The 22,695-nt window shown below is 33.0% G+C and overlaps 3 protein-coding genes across 3 annotated transcripts; 2 read left to right on the top strand and 1 right to left on the bottom strand.

The window, feature by feature from the left end:
• Nucleotides 1-4,207: 4,207 nt before the first annotated feature.
• Nucleotides 4,208-7,903, bottom strand: LOC100812709 (E3 ubiquitin-protein ligase RZFP34). The gene is made up of 12 exons (XM_003538116.5): nucleotides 7,571-7,903; nucleotides 7,339-7,426; nucleotides 7,167-7,226; nucleotides 6,011-6,043; nucleotides 5,838-5,915; nucleotides 5,691-5,734; nucleotides 5,551-5,591; nucleotides 5,391-5,473; nucleotides 5,205-5,296; nucleotides 4,941-5,010; nucleotides 4,783-4,824; nucleotides 4,208-4,703 (listed from the first exon to the last, which is right to left on the bottom strand). The coding sequence occupies exons 1-12, from the start codon at nucleotides 7,678-7,680 to the stop codon at nucleotides 4,548-4,550; spliced, it is 897 nt and encodes a 298-aa protein (XP_003538164.1). The 5' UTR covers nucleotides 7,681-7,903; the 3' UTR covers nucleotides 4,208-4,547.
• A 5,137-nt stretch (nucleotides 7,904-13,040) lies between these two features.
• On the top strand, nucleotides 13,041-14,681 carry BHLH59 (basic helix-loop-helix transcription factor bHLH59). Its single transcript, NM_001367111.1, has 4 exons — nucleotides 13,041-13,616; nucleotides 13,808-13,990; nucleotides 14,083-14,259; nucleotides 14,370-14,681. Exons 1-4 carry the CDS (start codon nucleotides 13,143-13,145, stop codon nucleotides 14,472-14,474), a joined length of 939 nt encoding a protein of 312 aa, NP_001354040.1. The 5' UTR covers nucleotides 13,041-13,142; the 3' UTR covers nucleotides 14,475-14,681.
• Nucleotides 14,682-16,489: 1,808 nt separating this feature from the next.
• LOC100815376 (superoxide dismutase [Cu-Zn], chloroplastic) lies at nucleotides 16,490-21,168 on the top strand. Its single transcript, XM_003538121.4, has 8 exons — nucleotides 16,490-17,722; nucleotides 18,305-18,366; nucleotides 18,452-18,491; nucleotides 18,602-18,697; nucleotides 18,793-18,824; nucleotides 19,003-19,078; nucleotides 19,355-19,408; nucleotides 20,797-21,168. Exons 1-8 carry the CDS (start codon nucleotides 17,494-17,496, stop codon nucleotides 20,820-20,822), a joined length of 615 nt encoding a protein of 204 aa, XP_003538169.1. The 5' UTR covers nucleotides 16,490-17,493; the 3' UTR covers nucleotides 20,823-21,168.
• Nucleotides 21,169-22,695: the final 1,527 nt, after the last annotated feature.

Here is a 22,695-nt window from a genome sequence, read left to right as displayed (position 1 = left end):
TCAAAAGGTGAGTTTCTATAGTTCTACTGTTCAATGGGTCCCTATTCTCTTCTGTCTTTAACTTCAATCAAACTCGAGGAAGAGAAGCATAAAGGTGGTGTCTAAAAGCTTTTTGTCTGGAAAGGAAAATCTGGGTTAGTCCTTTCAAGCTTTTTCTGGCTAGAGTATTACTGAGATCTTGACTCAGAAAATCATTAGTTTGGCAATTAACAAATCTTGGGTTTCACTCAAGGAAAAAGACAAGTAGGCCACTATATATTTTGGTTAGTGTTTGTTTTGCAATCTCTCGTTTTCTTTTTCTCTTGCTATCATATTCTCTGAGTGTTTTTGGATCTTCCCTTTCAGTGGCATTGGTATATACTATATTATTAGAGATATAGATTAGTTTAGTCAGTTACAAATTAGTTATTAGTTTAGTTAATAACAAGTTTAGTTATATAAGATTTAATGTATTAATGTAAAAGTTCATTTTTGTTCATTTTAAGCATTACCTAAAGTAATATTCATTTTTTTTTTCTTTCCATCTCTCTATCTTGAAGTTTATTATGGTATTAGAGTATTCATCTCCATTTTTTTTCACTGTCTCGTTCATTTTTTCTTTCAATCAAAGATTTATTATGCCCACATTGGCATTGCCACATGTGTTTGTTCTCTATGCTGATCTCTGCTTCTTCTTCCACACTGTTTCGATTTTTCACTTCCAAGGATAACACTTCCAACTATGGCACTTTATGGAACCACCTTATCCTCCAATGGTGGAATAAGCATTTGCATAGCCAGACACATGAAGACTCGCTTCTTGCCCTCACCGGGGCAGCCACCAAATGGTGCAACGTCACCGGCGTTTATTCACAGATCCACGGCAGTGATGACCTCTCTCACCAACGCTTTGTCTCGAAAACGCGCACCTTTGACTCACTTCCTCACAGGCACGGATCGCGGGACACCCTCCCTTACCGACGTCAACGTGACTGGCTTCTAGTGGCACATAGCGCACTGCACCTTACACCTGCAAGACATTATCTTTGCACCAACCAATGTCAAAATCAGTTTGATTCCAACACTTGTATATCTACAACAATTGAATGTGATCACCCAATCCAAAATCATCAGGAAGGTTAAATATTGTATGTTTCCTCTTCTTCTCAGTCTTTCTCTGTGCTGGTAGCAATGTAGTTTCAGCTGATAACATGGCGACAACAGTCAAAGCCTCATATAAGCAATCATAATTGTTTGCCTCCATTAAAGTTTTAGTTTGCCTACAAGGTGTTTGATTAAATGCTACTAAAGATTTTGAAGATATTGACTATTGTTTGAAGTCATGCACTATTTCAGAAAGGTGCACACCAACTGTTTGGTGAATAATTTTTTCATTGTTTTATTGATATTTGTCCTGTTTTAGGTTATTGTTTTCAGCCTTTTAGGCATGTTTTGATGATTTTAGCTTTTGTCATGAGTGGTTAAGCCTTGGTTATTATTGGTTCACAAAGTGTTTGTGAAAAGTCCTTGTAGAAGAAATATTTTGTAATTTTTCTATTTTGTTGATGTAAGCTTCTGTCCATGATGATTAAACATTGTTTAAGCTTTTGTCATGGATGGTTAAGCATTGAATTGTTGTTTTGCTTCTGCTCTTGATAGTTAAGCCTTATTGCTTTTGCCAAGTGGTTAAACATTGAAGTATAGTTTCTGCTTGGTGGTTAAGCTTTGATAGTTTCATGGATTGATGATTTGAGCTTCTGCCAAATGCCTTGTTGTTGATTTCTCTTGTTAATCTTTGATGCCTGCTTTGGACTCTTGGAAGAAGATTGAGAAAAACAATGTTGATTGAAGATTTCTAGAAGATTTGTACCATGACTGCACCTACATTTTGATTTGTTTCTAAATTTTTATTTTGACTGATGTATTTCTTATATGTTTAGTTATATTTTAATTTTTAGACTTTATTTTCATTTCCTTTGATGTAAATGTATTATCTTCTCCTAGTTAGAAGTGTTTTCAATATCTTCCAACTTGCGGGGAAACATTAGAGATATAGATTAGTTTAGTTAGTTACAAATTAATTATTAATTTAATTAGTTACAAGTTTAGTTATATAAGACTTAATGTATTAATGTAAAAATTGAATTTGTTTATTTTGAACATTATTTAAAGTAATATTCAGTTTCTCTTTTCTTTTCTATTTATCTCTCTACCTTATGTATATCAATGAATTTATATGGGAAATTATGATATTAATTAACCTATCGGTATTCAATTTGAAGTTTGAGTCCATAGAAAAAAGTTGTGTTAGACAATTTAACTAGATTATATAAAAGTTAAGACATTCTTTCAAGAAAAGAAAAAAAGAAAGAGAGCTAAGACATGCATCATAAATGGGGACATCTTAATTGCACAATCAACTTTTTACCACATCAATAATTCGTTAATGTGTCACATTTTGGTTAAATCACTTATTTTCTCTTTTCTCTCTTGTTCCTTTAATAATAATAATAATAATAATAATAATAATAATAATAATAATAATAATAATAATAATAATAATACTTCAGTTGGGAACATCCAAAGACTGGTGGGATTAGTCTTATCACACTTTGCTTAAGGAAGTCAAATGTGTACTATTTAAATCAACAACCCATTGTTTAATGACTAAAATAGTTTCATTTTCTTTAAAAGACTCCCATTTATGCACAAAATAATTAATGTCGCTGTGGACCAGTCACTCTATTGACATTATTCTCCTTTAGTTATACTCTGTTGAGCCTTTTAAAATTTGAACACATTCTTTCACATGAAAGAAATTACTGAAGAGTAAAACTAATAAATATAATTTTTGTAGATTGGGTTATCTCTTTAAATATTCTTTAAAATGAAATTCATCTAAGTCATTTTCTACCTAATTCAACGTTATTTTCACTGATAATGCATCAAAATAGTATTTAAAGATTCAAGTAAAATTATCTTAATAAGATTTCAAACAAGAGATATTTATATGATTATATCTATGCATTGATTTTACTTTGCAATATCTTTAATTACCATCAAATATTTTTTTGGGAAAAAATTAAGCAACCTGTACATTTTACTGTCTATATATAAACGTGATTCTCTTGCACCCCTTTACTCGACGAAGTGTGAGATGAGTGAGGAAGAGAGAGGTAAATAAAGAAGGAAAAAAAAAGATAAGAGAAAATAGGATGTGATGAGTGATTTAATAAAGACAAAATAAAAGGGATGTCTGGGATGAAGAAAAAGTAAGATGTCAGAAAAAAAAATACAAAAAATCAAAGTTGTTTATTAATTATTATAAAGCTCTATAAGTGAAATGAACTAGCGCAACCGTTTAGGACTGTTGGGAGACATTGATAAAGTTATTCCAGACTCAGATCACGGGCTTGAATTTGTTTGTTATTGGGCCGTTTGTTTCAGTTTTATTTTATTTTTAAAAGAATATTTTTTAAAATAAAAAATAATTTTTTAAATGGGTTTCTGTAAGCTTTTTTTTAAAATAATAATTTTCACTTTTTTTAAGAAACAAGACTTATTTGTTTTTTAAAAAATCGTTTATTCAAAATATTTTAAGTTTAAACAAACTAGCATATGTTATTCCTTAATCGTTCTTACTGTTCACGGTGTTTAAATTTTCGGGGTATTTTTATTTATTTATTGAATTTCGGGTCATAGGGGTGTGCTTTCTTCTTCTTTAGGTGCATATAACATACAAGCCAGGCCATAATAGACCCAAAAGCCGAAGCAGAGCACTACGCGAAGCCCAACTAAAGAGAGAAAAAAAAAGCACACGAAACATTAGGTACTCGAAGACCATCACAATATGATTCTAATTAATTTTTACATGACACATAATCAAGATTTTTAATTTGCAAAAAAAAAAAATCAAGATTTTTAATTTGCAAAAGAAAAATCAATTATATGTAATGTGAAGACTAATAGAAATTATTTTCCTGGACTAATGTAAGAATTTTTTCTCCATTGTTATTATACAATCCTTTGGGCAGTTGCAATGTGATTTTCTTTCAACACCTCCCTCCCCTCCCCCCCCCCCCCCCCCCCAAAAAAAAAAAAAATCCAAAAAACAAATAGCAGTATTGTTCAATCATTTAATATTGTTTTCTTATCTTGGAAATTTTGATGAAAATATCCTCTCCCCCGTCAACTGTATCTTATTCTGCTGTTAAAAAAAAACTATATGTTAAATTCTTAAACTGTATGGGTTTGATTTTGGGAGCTTTGAATATCGGTGTTCTGAATCTTTACATGATTTTCAGATAATGCCATGATGGCATTGACAATGAAGTCTAATTGTTTCTTAGGTTTTAAGAACACTAATACAACACATCCTAAACCAAGTTTATCCTCCTAATATCTAAGTTTGATAACTAGAGTTTAATTTTAGTGTCATAACAGAGTAACTCTGTTCAACAAGAGCTGTTTCTATTGAAATTTAAATTATAACAACTTGCAACTAATTTCTCTATCACATCAATAGTCTAACAGTTTCCATTCCAAGAGACCTTTTTGCAATCAAATGTTCATCTCACCATTTCAGTTACCCTAGAAGAGCTTGATGTGGCAGGTACTCCTTGTATCTGTCTTGTGTTGTATGAGTTGCAACTTAAGCACTTATGGGCCACAATATGGAATTGTACATGAGAGTTTACTCCACAATCATTGCAAAGTATCCACACCTGGTTCATACAAATATTCAGTTAGTTATGTCTCACAATTCCTAGTACTAAGGCTTTAGAGCTGAGACTTGATACTTACCATCTTGTTTTTGTAGGTTTCAGGCATTGGAGTTGAGGCAATCTGACCAGAAGTTTTAATTCGAGAATGTTGTCATTATATGAAAACTGAATATACTGATGCAATCATATGCTCTTTAAAAAATTACATACAGAGAAACAAAAGTGGCATCTACATACCAATTCGTCAAGCTTCTCCCACACACTTGACATGTCACAGATGGATTTTGAGCAAACGGGACATGAGTACCTGTATCCATTTTCAAAGAATGAATTAATAAATAACAACACTGGCTGAATGCTGAAGATTGTCTCAAGGTATAACAACACTGACTCATGGCAGAATAAGAATATTGCATGATGAGATCCTTAAGGGTGTAGCAGATTAACAGACACCATTTAAGTCCTTCACTGGTGACTAGTAGATAGATATAAATGTCTTACCTCTGATGTTTTTCCATTTCCTTTACACAGTCTAAATGTATAGTATGCGCGCAAGGTAAGACACTGATTTCTCTTACTGTATCAAAAAGATACTGCAAGGGGAAAAAAATGAAATAATCTAAATGAGAATCAAACAGATTTCTTCCCAAAATTTCAGTCTGTCATAGTACTAGAGGTTTGTTTTACCTCAAAGCAAACAGGGCAATTGTGATGCATTGCTCCTTCTACACAACGGTGCCCCTTTTCCATTACCTTTGAGTAGCAACATCCTAAAACAAAATTCGGTAGATTCACAGCAATCAGCTAATGGAGAAAAGGTATGAGGAAACTGAACAATTATACTCACCACATCGGTTGCAGTGGAAAAAATTATCCTTGCCTCCAGTTCTGTAAAAGCAATTGAATAGAGAAGATGAGTAATCAAATTCTGTTAAGAAATGCATGATATGAAATATAGCAGTTAGCACACTGATTGATGAACTTTACCTGCAAATGCCACATTCATCGCAGTGGTATTGATTCTTTGAAATCTGAAAGATTGAACAATTTTTTAATACAATATGCACAACTAAGACTTACACTAAACAAAAGAAGGAAACATGACGCAAATTCTATTACACTGGAGGAACTTACATCATCATCAAAGAATTTGCATATAGTACAAAAGTACTTGCCCATGCATATTCCACAGTTTATACAGTACTGCTGAACCTGAGCATGAAAATCAATTAACAGATCAATAGCCGTAGTCATAGTTATGTGTGCGTTTACCTATTGATATTATAGTTGAGATTTTTAGAACTCACATCTTGCTCTACATCACATAAGGAGCAGATAACCTGAAAATCATCAAAATAGAATGAAGTAAGCGAGTGAGCAGCATCAGATATAGTTTAACATTGTGAATAAAATGTGATAAGAATCAGATCAATATTAGACTTTTATTTTTCTTTATGATCCAAAAATATAAGAGAGCTCTAATGAAATTGCAATCTTACTATAAATACAAATGACAATTCTTTGGCAGAAAACATGAATGTCTCATGGACATTATAAAAGAAAGTACTTTTTATGACCTCTCCCCTCCCAAAATGCTCATTCTACAGGGTAAGTAACTAGATTGTTTGACTGACAAAATCACTTATGCCTTTCAGACTTAGTTCTTGAGGGGCTGTAGATTGTTTGATCGAAAGTCAGGCTATGAATAACGAATGGCCAGTCAAGTGGAGCAATTTGAATTAAGCCTGACATTTCTAATAGGCCAGCCTACGCTGGGAGGAGGGACCAAGTACTAGGACCGACGCACTCTATCACATTAATGGCCAAGAAAGGCTTTAAGATTAAAAGAGTTTGGGCCTCAAGCCATCGGTCGAATATAATATAATTCTCAATTTTCTGCAGACATTAATTATGGCGCCATTGGCACCATACCCTCCTCGCACGTGCCTAAGGCGTCATTCACACCATGTCCAGAAAAAAAGGGAATCGTTAGAGGACAGGCACTATAAATACATGTGATCAATCCAGGTTACGTCAGGTCACACATTGTAGAAGCTCACTCGGGGAGAAATTATTAGGTGGTCCTAGATCATCATAATCCATACTAATCCTTGTATGACATGTAAATATATAATCAAGTGTAATTAATTTTTTCTTGTAAATTATAAATTTTGAATGTGTTATATAAACATTGGTTGGGACCATGGACAGGTGATGGTTCAAGACTACCTAATAATTCCTCCACGGGGGCTCTTGAGTTCATATTGAGGTTTAGGACTCTCCCGCGAGTGTGTTCTCCAACAAGAGCAGTAAATTATCCCTTTCAGAATATTATTACATATAAATCATATGAATTACTCGAAGGTACATGATAACAGTTACCAAAAGGAATCATACACCATAATAACACCCAATTCAAATTCAAGAAGTGAGTAGTAATAAGGAGAGAAAACAAATGCAAACCTTCTTAATTTCATGGCGTGGAACATCATGACGATCCACAGCATCAACCTCCTCAGAATTCTGTTCAAATTAAAACAAAATGGATAAGAAACATGCATGTATGAGTCTTCTGCTAACACAACTCAACTCAACCCTAAAACAGTGAAACATTGGCAAGAACACAAATTTATACCTTAGCTTCATTATGGCAATGCCTACAGTCAAAAACCTCATCACAGCACGGCGCTCTGATCTTGCATCTCCTTCTGTAATGCATGCACCTGACTCAAACATCATGGCAGAAGGAGAAAAAAAAAACATAAGACACATCTCTTTTTTCATAAAAGGAAATAAAATCTGAACCATACAACAAAAGCTGAAAAAACTGAAAATGATCATCATCATATTAAGACACGAAGAAGTACCCCAAATTCAGAATCTGAGGTTCCATAGCAGAAAGTTGTGTGGGGCTGGATTGAGAGCACTCTGCTACAACAAGACAATGAGATGAAACAACCTCTGCGGTGGTTTTCATAATATTGTGTGCTAAGCAAGTAGTAGTTTTTGTTTGGAGTCACACCCAGAAGCGAAGTTTGGACCTTGGAGTTACATTTTAAACGTTATTATTACTTTAGTTGTATTCTGTAACAAGTAGCTCGTGTTCGTGGCACACCGTTTCCCTTATCTGTCTCTCACAAGCTTTTTTATTTTAATCAATGAGATTGGTACCAAAGTATTAATCTCAGTTCGAGACTCTAAACATAAGGTAAGTATTTTTTTTTCTAATTTATTTTATATTCAAGACGTAGTATTCAAATTTTAAATTATTTAATTAAGAGAGCTAAATTTTTATCACTTAGTGAACAGTGTTGGTGTTATCCTCGCAAGCTGACTCGGCTACACGCAAGGACTTATTAGTTATTATTATAGACTAATCAAGAAAAGACTGAAATGTTAAATAAAATCAGTAATGTAATAGAAATAAATAAAAATAATAATATCGTGCAAGATTTTTTAAACAAACTTTGGTACGAATAGTAAGTATATCTCTAGTATGAGTGATAAGACGTGCGATAATTGTTATACAGATAAATTATTAATGAAACACAAAAATATCTATTCTCCGGACATAAAGCGATTTGAAAGTTGAACAATAATAAATTTTACATCTATTTGAATTGGTGTTGAAAAAACAAATTCTTTAATTAATTAATGTAATTTATGTTTGAATATTTTTATTATAAAATTAAATTAAAAATAAAATTCAGTATAACACAAAAATTATTTAAAATTACTCTAATTTAAAATTGATTTTAGATCCAGAATTAATTTAATTTTTTTTCCAATATAAGATTAAATATGTAAAATTTGATTTAAAATAAATTCTGAACACAAAATCAATTTTTTATCATCAAACCAAACGAGCATAAATCTATTCTATCATTTTAATTACAACACAACATGTGAGATTATGCTAAGTTTCTACTTTCTAAGATTAGATATACTTATAAAAAAGGTTTTTTCTCTCATTTTTTACTTTACCTTATCGTATGAAATAATTCACTACTTTTTATTTTTTAACTTTATATGCAAGGGTTTTACACAAATGAAACAATACTTGATGTTACTTGTTTGATTCAAGACAAAAAATTTGAAAAGACATTTATAATATAAAACTATTTGAATATATATATATATATATATATATATATATATATATATATTCATAATTATGTTATATTTTTTTTACCTATATACTAATATATGTAATTTTTAAAAAATAATTAATAAGTATATTATAAAAAATATAATAATATAAGAAAATTATAAATTATAAATTCAACATCCATGTAGAACATGAGTTATTACGCATGTATTCGTAGAAAATATTGTATTAATAATTTATTGAGCTTACCAAAAAATAATAATTTATTGATAAAGTATATTATTGGGTGGAAGGTCAAGATGATGATGATATCTACTCACTGATACTTTTTTTAATGGTATTCAGAGAAAAAAAAAAAAGTCTATCCACTAACACTAAACGTGGCACATAAGGAGTGGTTTTAATTTTCAACTTTGAAGATGCATGTCATTCTGAAACTGAGAAAGAATGGTGAGGGTGGCAGTGCCACTGGAATTTAATTGCTCAAATTCCTTTTCGACTGCCGTGGGGTCCATCCATCCAAAAGTTTTTTAGGTACATGTATGGGTGCTAAGTGACATATATAATCAGAAAAAATGTATTATATTTTATCTGTAACAATTAAATATCATATCACCAAATTTATAATACTTACCCATCTTATAATGTGGGACCATCCCTTTAGTAAAAGAAACTACTTGATTTTACCAACAAAAAGAAAACTATTTATCATAAATAAGAAATCATTTTATAGTCCATCTTAAAAAAAAATAATGATTGAATGTCATTGTGTCAAGCTTAATAAGCAAAGATTCATGCACCCTTGAAGTAAAAAATGGGTAAGTATTTTCGTATTCAATACACTAGCACAAAGATAAGAACAAAGAGGAATATGGTGAAAAAAGTGATGGGATTTGCGGATAAGGTGTATAAAAAAGCCAACAAAAGAGAGAGGAATAAGAATAATAGGATGCCCCAAAATAATGATGAAGATGATGATGGTGATAAAAGATAAAATAGACGTGGAAGGAAAATGAATATTAAGAGGGGAAATTGTTTTTAGAGTTTTTATAATGAAGAAAATTGTTTACTATTGTTTGATATTTTAGATTTTTCATGACCAGTGATATATTTTATCCCCAAATGCATTGAGAAACAATGGAAGGGAAGAAAAAAAAGAAGAGAAGCTAATTAATTATTACAAATTTATCTAATACAGGAAATGTCTTATGTGAGAACAGAGGTGACTATTTTAACTTAGATTAATGTTAATGGCACAGTGTCAACATCCAATTTTGTTCAATCATTTTATTTATTTATTATTATTTGTTGCCTTAATAATTAATAGTGTCAACACTCATGCATTGTATCGCCACTAACTAGTATTTATTTAAAAACTGAATTGAACTATGTAATCACCTTCGTTATTTTTTTTGTAATTTCTAGTTATAATAATCAATCTCCTAAAAAAAAGTGATAATAATCAATAACAATATACTATAAATTTTCTTTTATGTCCATTATTATCAATTTGCAAGTTTCGTTCATATTTACACCCACCCAAGACGCAACTCTATATCTAGTAACAAAAAGCCTAATTCTATAAAGGTCCAGTTAAGCCACTTCATTAACTAAGGCAAGGGTTTTATATCTTACACCTCCCTAATTGCATCCTGCACTTTCCTTGTCCGTATCAATTTACTAGTCTACCCTTAATGACTTTGCACCTCCTTCCCAAACCCTAACACCTCCCTCTTTCAAATAATCAACACCTCCCTCCTTCCGCGCGACGGCTGCCTCCACGATGCACCCCCTTCCTTGCAATGCCCTTCCCTCTAGCGACAGCTCCCTCCGTGACCCATACCTTTCCCTGTGACGACTCATCTCCTTCCCGCAACCCACACATCTTTTCTTTCCCCCTTTGAACCTCCTCGTGACATGATGCCACGGATTCTCCTTCCCCCTTTGTCATCGTCATTGAAGGTAAGTTGAACTCTTCTTTCTAGTGAGAGGTTGGGGTGGGTTTTGAGCACTTGTGTTTTGGTGTCAATGGGGATTCGCTATTTTGAGCACTTGTTTTCATACCCTTATTTGATAAGTTTTTAATTTGATGATTAACGTGAATGTGAACTTTTTATCCACGTGAACTCTTTTATATAATTTATCATTTTCATGTATTTTATTATATAAATATGTATATCGAGATAGAGAGTGTCACAAGAAGAATCTCGTGGAGTTGAATGTTGAGTTGGTGGCAACATCTGGTGGTCGTGAAGCGGAATAGCTCGTTGGTGGTGATGTTCAATGCTGAGGAGGAAGAGGAAAGTACAGTCTAAAAAGGGTAATTTGGGGTTATTTTAAAATTGGAAGGTGCAGGATGTGATTTGGGAGGTGTAGGATATAAAACCTCAAAGGCAAGACCTAGTACGCATCTACAGAGAGAAAAAATATTTGGGATTTTCTTCCTGCACCCAGTGAATCTCAAATACACCATTCAATTTTTCTTTAATTTTCTGTTTTGCATTACAATCCAGTCCATGACTGTGGTCACAACATAAAACTTTTTTTAACTCATTGTAATTATATTGGAACTGTAATTGTAGTTGCATTGGATGCATTTTCTTACAATTTTTCGGAATGTCTAAGATCCCAATGAAACTGCAACTATGATCATAACTGCAATTTAAAATCATGACAATGATTATTCACTATTGATATATGAGGCATGGGGTAAACCCATGAGAGGATTATGTTATTAAAGTTGTTAGCGTGAGTATGATTTGAGGCAAATAAAACTTAAGATGATGGTTCAAGGCATGTTTAAGGGTTAGCTCAATGTATTCGCTTGCGTCATCCATACTCTTTGCATTACTATTCTGATAAAATAGAAAAGTTGAAGAAAACGACATTCAGCTCAAGCTCAGAGGACTTTTGTTCTTCCTCTGTTGCTATGCCATGATATTGATTTTGAGGGAAAAAGAAAGCCAAAATTAAGACAAAAACCTTGCTTGCTTATCTCATTTTAGATTCTCTAAGAAAAGTCAAACATGGAGAATCTAGAGCTTCAGCAATTTTATTAAGTCAACGAGAGCAACAAAAATAGGGACAGTGTAAGTAGCTAGATCGAGTAAGTATCTGCAGTGTTCAATTATTTACTCACACTTGGCATTTGGAGTTGGTATACGGTATACCACATTACATCTTCAGTGTCACAATAGTTTAAAATAATTAAAGCAAAAGCATGATCATGGGCTAACTATATATAAGCTAAACGTTTGGGTACAGCTTGCATGTAGGTCAGCAATGTCGTAGTATTAGGAATTTAGTGTATTATATTTAGTCTCTTTAATTGTTATCCCTTCCTTTCCCTCTATTTATTTTATGCATAATTAAAAAATGAATAGAACAGTAGATGTGCTAGATATAAGGTGATTGAGAAAAAAATGAAAAAAAAAAAGAAATATTACGATAGATGGTTACATTCAAAATCACAACAGGAGTATATTAATAATATTTTTCTCAAATGTTTTTTTTCAATATTTGATTCTTAAACTAATCTTTTAAAGACACCTGCTATCATTCTCTCCTTATTTGTTTTATACAATTTAATTTAATAAAGTACGTGAGGAATAACGTCATTATGTTCCCCTTGGATTCCGTTCACACACATATTAAGCATGAAATAACTGTGCTCATGATCAGAAAGTGACCATTACACCAATGAAGAAGCCATAACACAATTTGTGTTAGTTATTATAATTACACCAGCAGTCCGGAAATGTGTTCATGCACGGCGGCGTCACTCAGCAAGTTGAACAAATTAACAAATATCACTATGCTATCAAGCGTGATATGAAATGAAAACGAAAACTCTGACTACGAATACAACTATGCCGTGAAGATATCTAATGGATTTAGCTATCACTATACGAGTTTGTCAAAAAATATTTGGATTCAATTTTCGCATAATATTACCATTGCAGGCTGTAGCAACGTTAATTTATTTATTTAATCTATTAATGCCGTGTTTGTTTTGGATTTTATTTTTCATGGACATTTTGCTCTTCTCAAGGATCATTTAGGAAAACAAAAAAGTTTGCTTGCTTTTCTCAAACCCATGATGGCCGTGAAAGGAAAAAATAAACGGCTGCAATTAACTTCATTAATTAATTAGGAATACAAGATAATTTTCTATATATACAAGTGGAACTTGATTAATTATAAGTAGTGAACTCGTTCTTATTCTACTCACACCAAAATAATCATAATCATATTAATAAATAAGTAGCCATGCCAAGTGTCAAACATATCTATATATTACAGTTAGATCACTCACCAAGTGTACGTCAACCATGGACACAATGGATTTTCAACAAGAGACTCTCGTGCACATTAATGACTTTGTTGAAGATCCCAACTTAGATCAGTTCATCAATTTGATTCGTTGGGAGCATAAAGATGCTATCTGTAACTTCAATTCTGAGCTTATCAATGAAGCATTCATTGATAACTCATTCCTGTCACACCCTGCAATCCCATTTGATCAGTGCAATGGTAATTCTGTGAATGTTTATGATCCAATTAGCTCTACACATAGCTCCTTCTCTTGTTTTGATGGGGAAGCCAAGGAAGAAGAAGGAGGAGGAGAAGAAGAAGATAACATGGGGGATACTTCTGCTGCTACAACAACAAGAACTAAAAGTCTTAATAATAAGCCAATACCAAAAACTGATAGGTCCAAGACTTTGGCTTCTGAGAGGAGGAGAAGAGAACGAATGAAGGAGAAGCTTTATACATTGCGGTCTTTGGTTCCCAACATAACTAAGGTAGGTGTCCCTAGTCCCTACTACAAAGTTATATAACATTATAAAAGGTTCATATGATATAGTTTGAGGAAAATTTCATACAAAACTAACTTGATTAGTGGCTTATTCATGAGTTAATTGTGACATTCCTTAAATTTGAAAGTTAATTAATATAACTAATATATAATACTTAAAGTTAATTATATGCACAGATGGATAAGGCTTCTATCATTGGAGATGCTGTTTCATATATGCATGAACTTCAAGCACAAGCCAGCATGCTGAAGGCTGAGGTTGAAGGACTTGAAACATCCTCATTGAACTCCAAAAATTACCAAGGATTGATTGAAAACCCCATGAGGGTTCAATTGATCACCAACAAGAAGATAATCCAGGTTTTTGGACATAATCTAGTTAACTCCATAAAATATTTTTAGTTTTTCTCTGCCACCTATATTGTAACATCTTGAATAATGTGGCTTTGTAGATGGACATGTTTCAAGTGGATGAAAAAGGGTTTCATGTGAAAATAATGTGCAATAAAGGAGAAGGTGTGGCTGCCTCATTGTACAAGTCTCTCGAGTCTCTGACAGGCTTCAATGTTCAGAATTCAAACTTGACCACAATTTCTGATCGCAGTTTTCTACTTACATTTTCATTGAATGTAAGTTATATCCTCTCCTTGAAGTTTATTTATCAATCTTTCATTTTATTCTATTAATTAATAGTTTTTGTTTTTGGTTATTGATTTTGTCAATGATTTGTTGAAAACAGGCGAAAGGCCCTGAGCCAGAAATTAACCTGCCCAACTTGAAGTTATGGGTGACTGAAGCTTTTGTGAAACAAGGCTTTGAATTCATACCTTTTTTTTATGCTTGACTCTTTCAATCTAGGTGTAACTAATTAAGGTTTGCGTTAGAGAGTCAGTGTATGTTTGAATAAAAGTTTGTGAAGTTAAGTTTGTAAACCTAGTTAGCTCAAGTTTTGTTTTTACAAAGTTGAGTTTCTTGACAAAAATTTGATGTGCTAATGTATTTTTTGGAGGTAATCAAAATGTCAGTAATTAAAATGAGTTTACTTTTTAAACTGAGTTTGAATTTCTCCATATGGAAAACCAAACATACCCGTAGCTATATGACGAGACATGAAAATTTATCATACTATACATGTATCTAGGTGCTGGTTAGTGGCTAACTATGAGCAGCATTGACATGTAATTCTTTATTTTGAGCCATTTTTATCAGATAGTAGCCGCATCAATTTTTATTAACCAATATTAGTAGTATGTGTTCGAAGATGAATCAACCCCCTGCAAAGACATCCACTTGTAACTTGTTTATATTGACGCCTGTGTTTATCTCAAAGGATTTTAAAATTGTAAGATTAATGCTACACTTTGCAAGACTTGTATTAAAATTGTTATCCCGTGTGCATTAAAAATAGTTTCCCTCTTAATTGATGTGACAATCTATGTCAGTACTGCCACGTTTATCAGAAAACTTTAAAGCCAAAATAAAATTATTTTGACTAGTTTTCTGTTAACTTGTTTTTTATAACTGGAATTTTTAAAAGAATTGGTCAGTGAAGGTGATGTTGATGCTGACTTAACCAACCATATCATTAAGGGAAAAAATTATAATTTAAATCTTGGAACATTTTGCAATAGTCCAATTAAAATTTTCATATTGAGAACCAAATGAAACTTAACATGAAGACACAACTTACAAAATACAGAGATGAGAGATCCGTATTTATTCAATTTTATTTACATAAAAAAATATTTTACTTTAACAAATGTTTTTAACTTGTATTATTAGAAAATTTACTCCTCAACATAGTATCTCACATATAGGGAGTCTTAAGATGGTTGGAGGGAGGGACATAAGAGTTGAAGTAATAAGAATAATTATTAGAGATAAAGATTATTATTGTTTGAACATTGATTTGAGATTGTTGAAGCCTATTGGAGTTGTTCAGTTTGATTAGTTGATGAATTTTCTCTTCCTGTTTGATCCTATGCTATTTGCTTTCAAGTTGTTTGTGAGTATTCCTGTTTGATGACAGATTATAGTTGTGATTGCTATTGGTTCACAAAGTGTTTGTAAAAAGTTCTCATTGAAGACAGATTTTGTGTTCTTTTATTTTTTGATGCTTTATGTTGATGTAAGCTTCTGTCCATGGTGATTAAGCATTGTTTGAGATTTTGCCATGGATGATTAAACATTGGATTGTTGTTTTGCTTCTATCTTGAGTGGTTAAACATTGTTTTTGGCTTCTGCTCTTGATGGTTAAGTCTTATTGTTTTTGCCAAGTGGTTAAACTTTAATGTATGACTTCTGCTTGGTGGTTAAGCTTTGATAGCTTCTTGGATTGATGGTTGTAACTTTTGCCAAGTGGCCTTGTGTTGTGACTTCTACTTGGTGGTCAAGCTTTTGATGATTGATCTGGACTCTTAGTTCTATTGGAGCTGGAAGAAGTTCTAAGGACCTTTTAGTTTTACTTAATTTCATTATATTTTGATATACTTTTGTATTATTCACTCTAAGCTAGAAGTGTTATAAAGAGTATTATTATTACTAGCATAAGTTAGTTTAATTAGTTATAAGTTAGTTACTCTTATAACCAACTATATAACAATTTGTTAATATTAACTATATAAGGCTCAATTTATTTATGTAAAGATTTGATTTGCTCATTTGAGCGTTATCTAAAATAATATTTAATTTTTCTTCTCTCTTTTTCACCTCTATACTTAAACTTTATAAAAAATTCTCCTGCTTCAAACTATTATCAATGATAACAAGTAGTTAAAAATAAAGATTTATTTGACATTTCTAGAACTTATTTGTTAGTATTTTCATTAATATGTTTAAGCAGCAATATAAACTGTTTTTTTTTTTGGTCATGCCATACCAAAGTAGATTTGAAATACCTTGGAATGGGAAAGTTCTCTCCCTTCGCATATTTGAATTTTTTTTCTCTCTCAATAATCAATATTGTTGGGAGAGCAAAGCAAACATTTATTCTAATAATTTTGCACGCTTTAAGAATTTAGTTTCTTCCATAAAAAAATAATAATTTAGTTTCTAATTGTTTGCGTTGCACAAATTTATAATTTTGGGTAATTTTATTTTCTTTTTCTCTATGGTTAGACATGACAAGAAAATCATACCCATGGGTACCCGCTTGAATCCGTCTCAACTTTGACGGGTAATATCCGAGTTGACCGGGTATGGGTTCGAGTTTTCCCTAATAACCAAAAGTCAAGTACGGGTACGGGTATGAGATTACTAGACCCGTCCCGACCTCGAACCCGAACCCGCCCCGCCACTTAAAATCTTCAGAATTTTTGCATAATTTAATCAAAAGACATAAATTTTTTATTACTAGTTAATTTTATTTTAGAATTTTTACATAATTTAATATTATTTTCTTAATTATTTTTGTAGACACACGCACTATAGTAAATTTATTGATATATAAGTAGTTAAAAATAAATGTTTAACAATTAATTTATTTTTTCTAAAATCAAATTTTTAATATACTTTTTACAAAAAAAATATTTTTTTAAATTTGAATCGTGTATGGGACGGAGTCGGGGATGCCCAATACCATACGGGTACGGAAATGAGACAATATATTTAAACCCGTCGAATATCGGATATGAGAAGACAATACCCGTATCCGTCCCGCCCCATTCCCATGTCGGTCGATAGAAAAAAAAAACTAAATTTAGGAAGCAGCCAAAAAGTGAAAAAAAAATAAAAAGCGAAAGGTTCTAGAGTGTGAGTAAGCAGTGGCGCTTTGAGTGAGGATTATATAATTTGTTTTCACCACCAAACCAACCACAAATTCACACATTTTTTGTTGCATTATCACAAACACCTCGTCCCTCACAATGCAGCTAGCAATGGCGGCCAACGCTGTCGTTTCACCGTCGCCGTTCCGACCTCAGCCCTTTCTCCGGTCATCCTTCTCCGGCGTCTCCGTCAAGCTCACTCCCCAATCCATAACGCTTTCACGCTCCAAGCCCCTCACCGTCTTCGCCGCCACCAAGAAGGCCGTCGCCGTCCTCAAGGGGACCTCCGCCGTCGAAGGCGTCGCCACTCTCATCCAAGAAGACGATGGTTCGCCCCTTCTCCTCTCCTTAGCAAATAATTATTTTAATTCGATTAAAATCGAAATGGTGCCAAATGCACAATAATGGAACTAACTAATGCATCTTCAAATGGACTTATTAGTTATATAGTTCTAATTCGGTTAGTTCTTTGCTAGTAATACAACTATACAAGATAAAAGAGAACTGCTGCTTTTTCGTTTGAGAAATTGAAAATTTATACTTTCTTTGTACAATAAAGAGAAGAGAGAAAGTGTATGATAAGATAGTTCATAGTTGAGATGATGATGGAAAGAGTTAGGAAGAAAAAGTAGTGCTAGTGTTGTAGAAAATTGAAGTATGGATAGTGTAACTCTTTTCATTATGGAAAATGTTAAAATTCGTCCCAATTTTGGAGGGGATAGGTGTAGGGAAGAGAGAAAAAGTAAAGATGTGATAAGTTAGGAAAAGAAAGATATGAAGAAAAATAGGATGGAAGAGAAAGTGAGTGAGTGTATGTTTATAGTTAGCCTTTCGTCATGTTTGAGTGTCTGATTGGTGCTTTCGTGCGCTGACTATTGACCAACTAGCTGTTTCTGTGTGTTATGAGTAGGCCCGACGACAGTTTCTGTTCGCATCACTGGCCTTACTCCGGGGCTTCATGGTTTTCACCTAGTGAGTGTCATGCTTTCCCTTCTTACTTCATGTCCTTTCCTCCAAAATGTTCTATTTTTAAATCTGTTATCAATTTTACTTGCAGCATGAGTATGGTGATACGACAAATGGGTGTATTTCTACGGGTAAGGCAGCTGGAACTTAGTTTCAAAGTTTGCTTCACTGTTTTCTTTTCTTGCCGTGGTCCGGTTCAATTGAGTAAGTTACAAGGGTTTGTTTCTTGAATGACTTTTAGGAGCACATTTTAATCCTAATAAATTGACACATGGTGCTCCTGAGGATGAAGTCCGTCATGCGGGTGACCTGGGAAACATAGTTGCTAATGCAGAGGGTATTTCTTCTTTATCGGTTATCTTCCTCTACTATGTACTGCTTTCTGAAAACTGGACCTGCTTATGTATCCTTTTGTCATTTGTTTAAACACAGGGGTTGCAGAGGCTACAATTGTGGATAATCAGGTGCTCTTTTTAATTTGCGTTTTACATAATAGTAGTAGTTGACTAGTTGTTCTTTTGATATGTATTTATCAAATCATGGTTGTTAAGCCTGTGGGTCTTAATTCCGAACCACTTTTGAACTATAATTCCATTTTGAAAGTAGCTAATCAGGCTGTATTGTATGGCATCAAACATGCAGATACCACTCTCTGGCCCCAATTCAGTAGTTGGAAGAGCCTTGGTGGTCCATGAGCTTGAGGATGACCTTGGAAAGGGTTAGCTATTTTATTTTAATATTTATTTATATTTGCCTTTGGATCCTGTGCTGTGGACCTGTCACAAGCTTCAGCACTTGTATTTTATTTACTTAAGTAAACAGCAATGAATATGTACTTATCATGGGAGGAATGGCATGAAAATGAAATTGGTCATTTGTCTTCTTGACATTTTATATCTCACATTGCAATTGTAGTCTTGTGTAGTATGACATGTTAATCGTAACTGGAGTATTTTTACTTTGGTCTTAACTGCATTTGCTTAAACTTTTGTAGGTGGGCATGAACTCAGTTTGACAACTGGAAATGCTGGTGGAAGATTAGCATGTGGTACCAAAAAAAAAAATATAAATTCGATCAGTTCTATTCTTTTCATATTCACCTATTCATCCATTCCAACATGATGTTATTTGGTTTACTCTTTGCCTCAATGTTCTAAGATGAACTATTTTCTATAACATCATGATCAATTTTCGTTTTATGATAAAAAAAAGTACAACGATTTCCTCACAAACTTGTTTCAATAAATAATGCGTGATTTTGAATGATTTACGGACAAGCTCTATACTAATTTTTGAAAGTCCTGCACTTTAGTCTGTGATAGAAAGCTGGGTCCTGAGCTACATCATAGATGAATTATCAACTACCAAATTGAACAGAGACATGATTTATTGACATGCATATGTTGCTAAATGTTAGTTCATGCACATGACTGATGTATAGAAATGGTGACTAGAGATCTAGAATATCTTTGTATATTTGCTTTCAGACCTATGACAACGATATAACTGGGGTTGTCCAATTAAAACAAGGAATATATCTCTAATTCTTCATTTTCTCAGTCTCCTTAGATGTAAATATTGTCTTGAAATCAAATTTGACAAATTTAATGTTGAATGGTTTCAGTATCCTGTATTTAAAAAGGAATTTCAAGCTTGATTACTTGTCATTTTCTGACAGATTAGTAGTGGTTGTATTTAAACTTATTAGTAGATATGTAACTATGAAACAACCTTGCAGTTTGTGATATGAATACATTTCGGGGTGGGTAGGCTGCAAGGACAGGTTTTTCCCAAGCCAATCCCGCACTGCCCCTTTATGGATTAAAACCTGAACCTGCCTTGCAAAAAAAAAAGTATTAAAACCTGCAACCTACCTGTCTCACCATGCCCCTCACTCATGATTATTTTAAATTATATATTTATACAATAGTTAACCACAATTGTAAAATTAATCTATTATTTCATGTTAAATGAAGAGGGCGAGCCCTGGTGCAGTGGTAAAGTTGTGCCTTGGTGACTTGTTGGTCATGGGTTCGAATCCGGAAACAGCCTCTTTGCATATGCAAGGGTAAGGCTGCGTACAATATCCCTCCCCCATACCTTCGCATAGCGAAGAGCCTCTGGGCAATGGGGTACGAAGTTTTTTATTTCATGTTAAATGAAAATATTATGAATTTTTAAACTAGTGAAGATAAGTTAATATAATTGCCTTTATTAGTAACTTAGGCAAGCATAATGTTAAATTAGATAAGGGATTAAACCTGCGATGTACAGGGTGGGTATTGCTTGCCAAGCTTATTCAATAGTCCAATTTTCAAAAGCTATAGCTGATTTATATGTCTGCTATCTTTATAATGTTTATACTCCAATCTATCTGTATTATAAACTTTATGTTTCTCCTGTATGATAATGTGCGTTGTGCTTGCATGTTTGCAGGTGTGGTTGGTTTGACTCCAGCATAATCAGTGCAGCGAATTTTTTGTAGCAGTCGTGTTATGTTATCAGATATTATGTTCTCTGTGAAGCATGATGACTCACTGTTTTCTTCAGTTACCAATGTAAACTGTAAAGCATAATGTCCTTCTAAAGATGAGTGTGCAAATGAATCATGAAAACATGTTGTTAGTCCTTTACTGGAGATTCATCGTGCAGTCGGGTCTGTACTCCCCAATAAAATTCATCATGCAGTCAGATGTTTATTCCCCAATGAAATTGATTGCTGTAGTCCTTGTTGTCTGCTTGAGAAAGAACCTATGTTGATATTTTATATTAATGGTACAAGTGCAACGACTGGTTACTTGTTTCTAACTGTTTTTTTTTTCTTTTTGGTCCTGGGGAGAGGGGAGAATGTGGGATTTTTGGGAATATGTTTAATGGTGCAGAAATGTTTTAGGATTGATATCTTGCAGTCTAGTTGGCTAGCTTTTCAATGAATGTTGCTTCTTGCTCTCCCACTATTGCTTTCTGCACCCCCCCCCTCCGATTGCATTCTGGAAAGTCCAATCCAGAATGTAATTTGTTTTTGCATTTCAGATTCGGCTTTCCGAAATGCAATAGGAGATAACAGAAAACAATAGTGGGAGTTTGTTGTTAAGCCCAATAATGATTAATGATAATAAATAAATAAACAAATAAAGACAGGAACTTGCTTGTCTTGCAAAAATGGTTCACATCAGGTGAAGAACAATAAGCCCCAACTATCAGAAAAGATGAAGATGCAGGAATAAAAATCTCACATGCTAACTAATATGGGTGCTCGTCTAATTTATTATATTAAAGGATTTACATATTTCAACTTACTAGTATTTGCCCCGAATATACCTGGAATATAATAATTTCGTGGTGCTGCATGTGTTTTGATGAACTACAAACAATTGTAATAGTACTTTTATAAAAGTTGGAGCAGGAGGCATTGCCCTGCCCGAGGAAATAAGACTGGAGGTCGAACTTCTATCATATTCGTCTTGCTTCTTAGTTGCTGTGTCAATGTTAAGTATTAGCTGAATAGCTGGTCATTCACAATAGGTTAGGATTTGTTTTTGTATTTTTTTCTGTAGGAATTAAAAATGGTACCAGAGGATTTATAATTTTCACACATCTTATTCAATCAACTGAGCTAGATTATGGTTTGTTCTTGTATGTGTGTTAAAGTAATTTACAAGAGGAGAATTCATTATAAATTTGGAATTTGTGTAAGTATTAAAAAGGAGAGGATACTTAGAACCCGAATGGACAAGTGGTCCTCATGGGCTCTGTATCTATGTAGCATGTTTGTAGACGGGCTTTGCTTATCTGTTCATATATATCATGATGAGTATTGACAAAAAATAAAAATAAAAGAGAAGATTTTATCATGGTGAGGGAGAAATTATTAAATGTAGCGTATCATTGTTTAAGGTTGAGAAAAAAAATGTAATTGGAGTTTGCATAAATTTTCATAATGCTAACTTCGTAAAAAAATGAATGGAGTGAGCATAGTTTTACCTAACGATGCATGTCAAAAAATTAAAATTTTCACGTTAAAGACCTATCAATTTTATGGCTTAAGATTGTCTCTGTTAGCAAAATGAAATCATGTGGCTTTGGAAGCTTATTCAAAGTCTTTCCCCATTATTAATCATGAGTCATCACTACTTTGCTAGTGAGTAGTGACTACCTTTTCTAGTTAGCGGTTGGAGTTAGAACGGAAGCAACTTGCAATTAGGTAGGTATTTGACAGACTACACTTTACCAGTAATTCCAATTTACTCTACACTAGTGATGTTTGTAGAATTTTACAATCACAAATTTGCCCATACAGTATAATACCTTGAATTCGTGCAAGTTTTTTTTTTT

Source organism: Glycine max, chromosome 11, assembly GCF_000004515.6.
Source record: "Glycine max cultivar Williams 82 chromosome 11, Glycine_max_v4.0, whole genome shotgun sequence".
In the NCBI taxonomy this organism is placed as follows: domain Eukaryota; kingdom Viridiplantae; phylum Streptophyta; class Magnoliopsida; order Fabales; family Fabaceae; genus Glycine; species Glycine max.
Note: the sequence above shows the minus strand (reverse complement) of the source record. Positions and strands in the feature narration are given on the sequence as shown.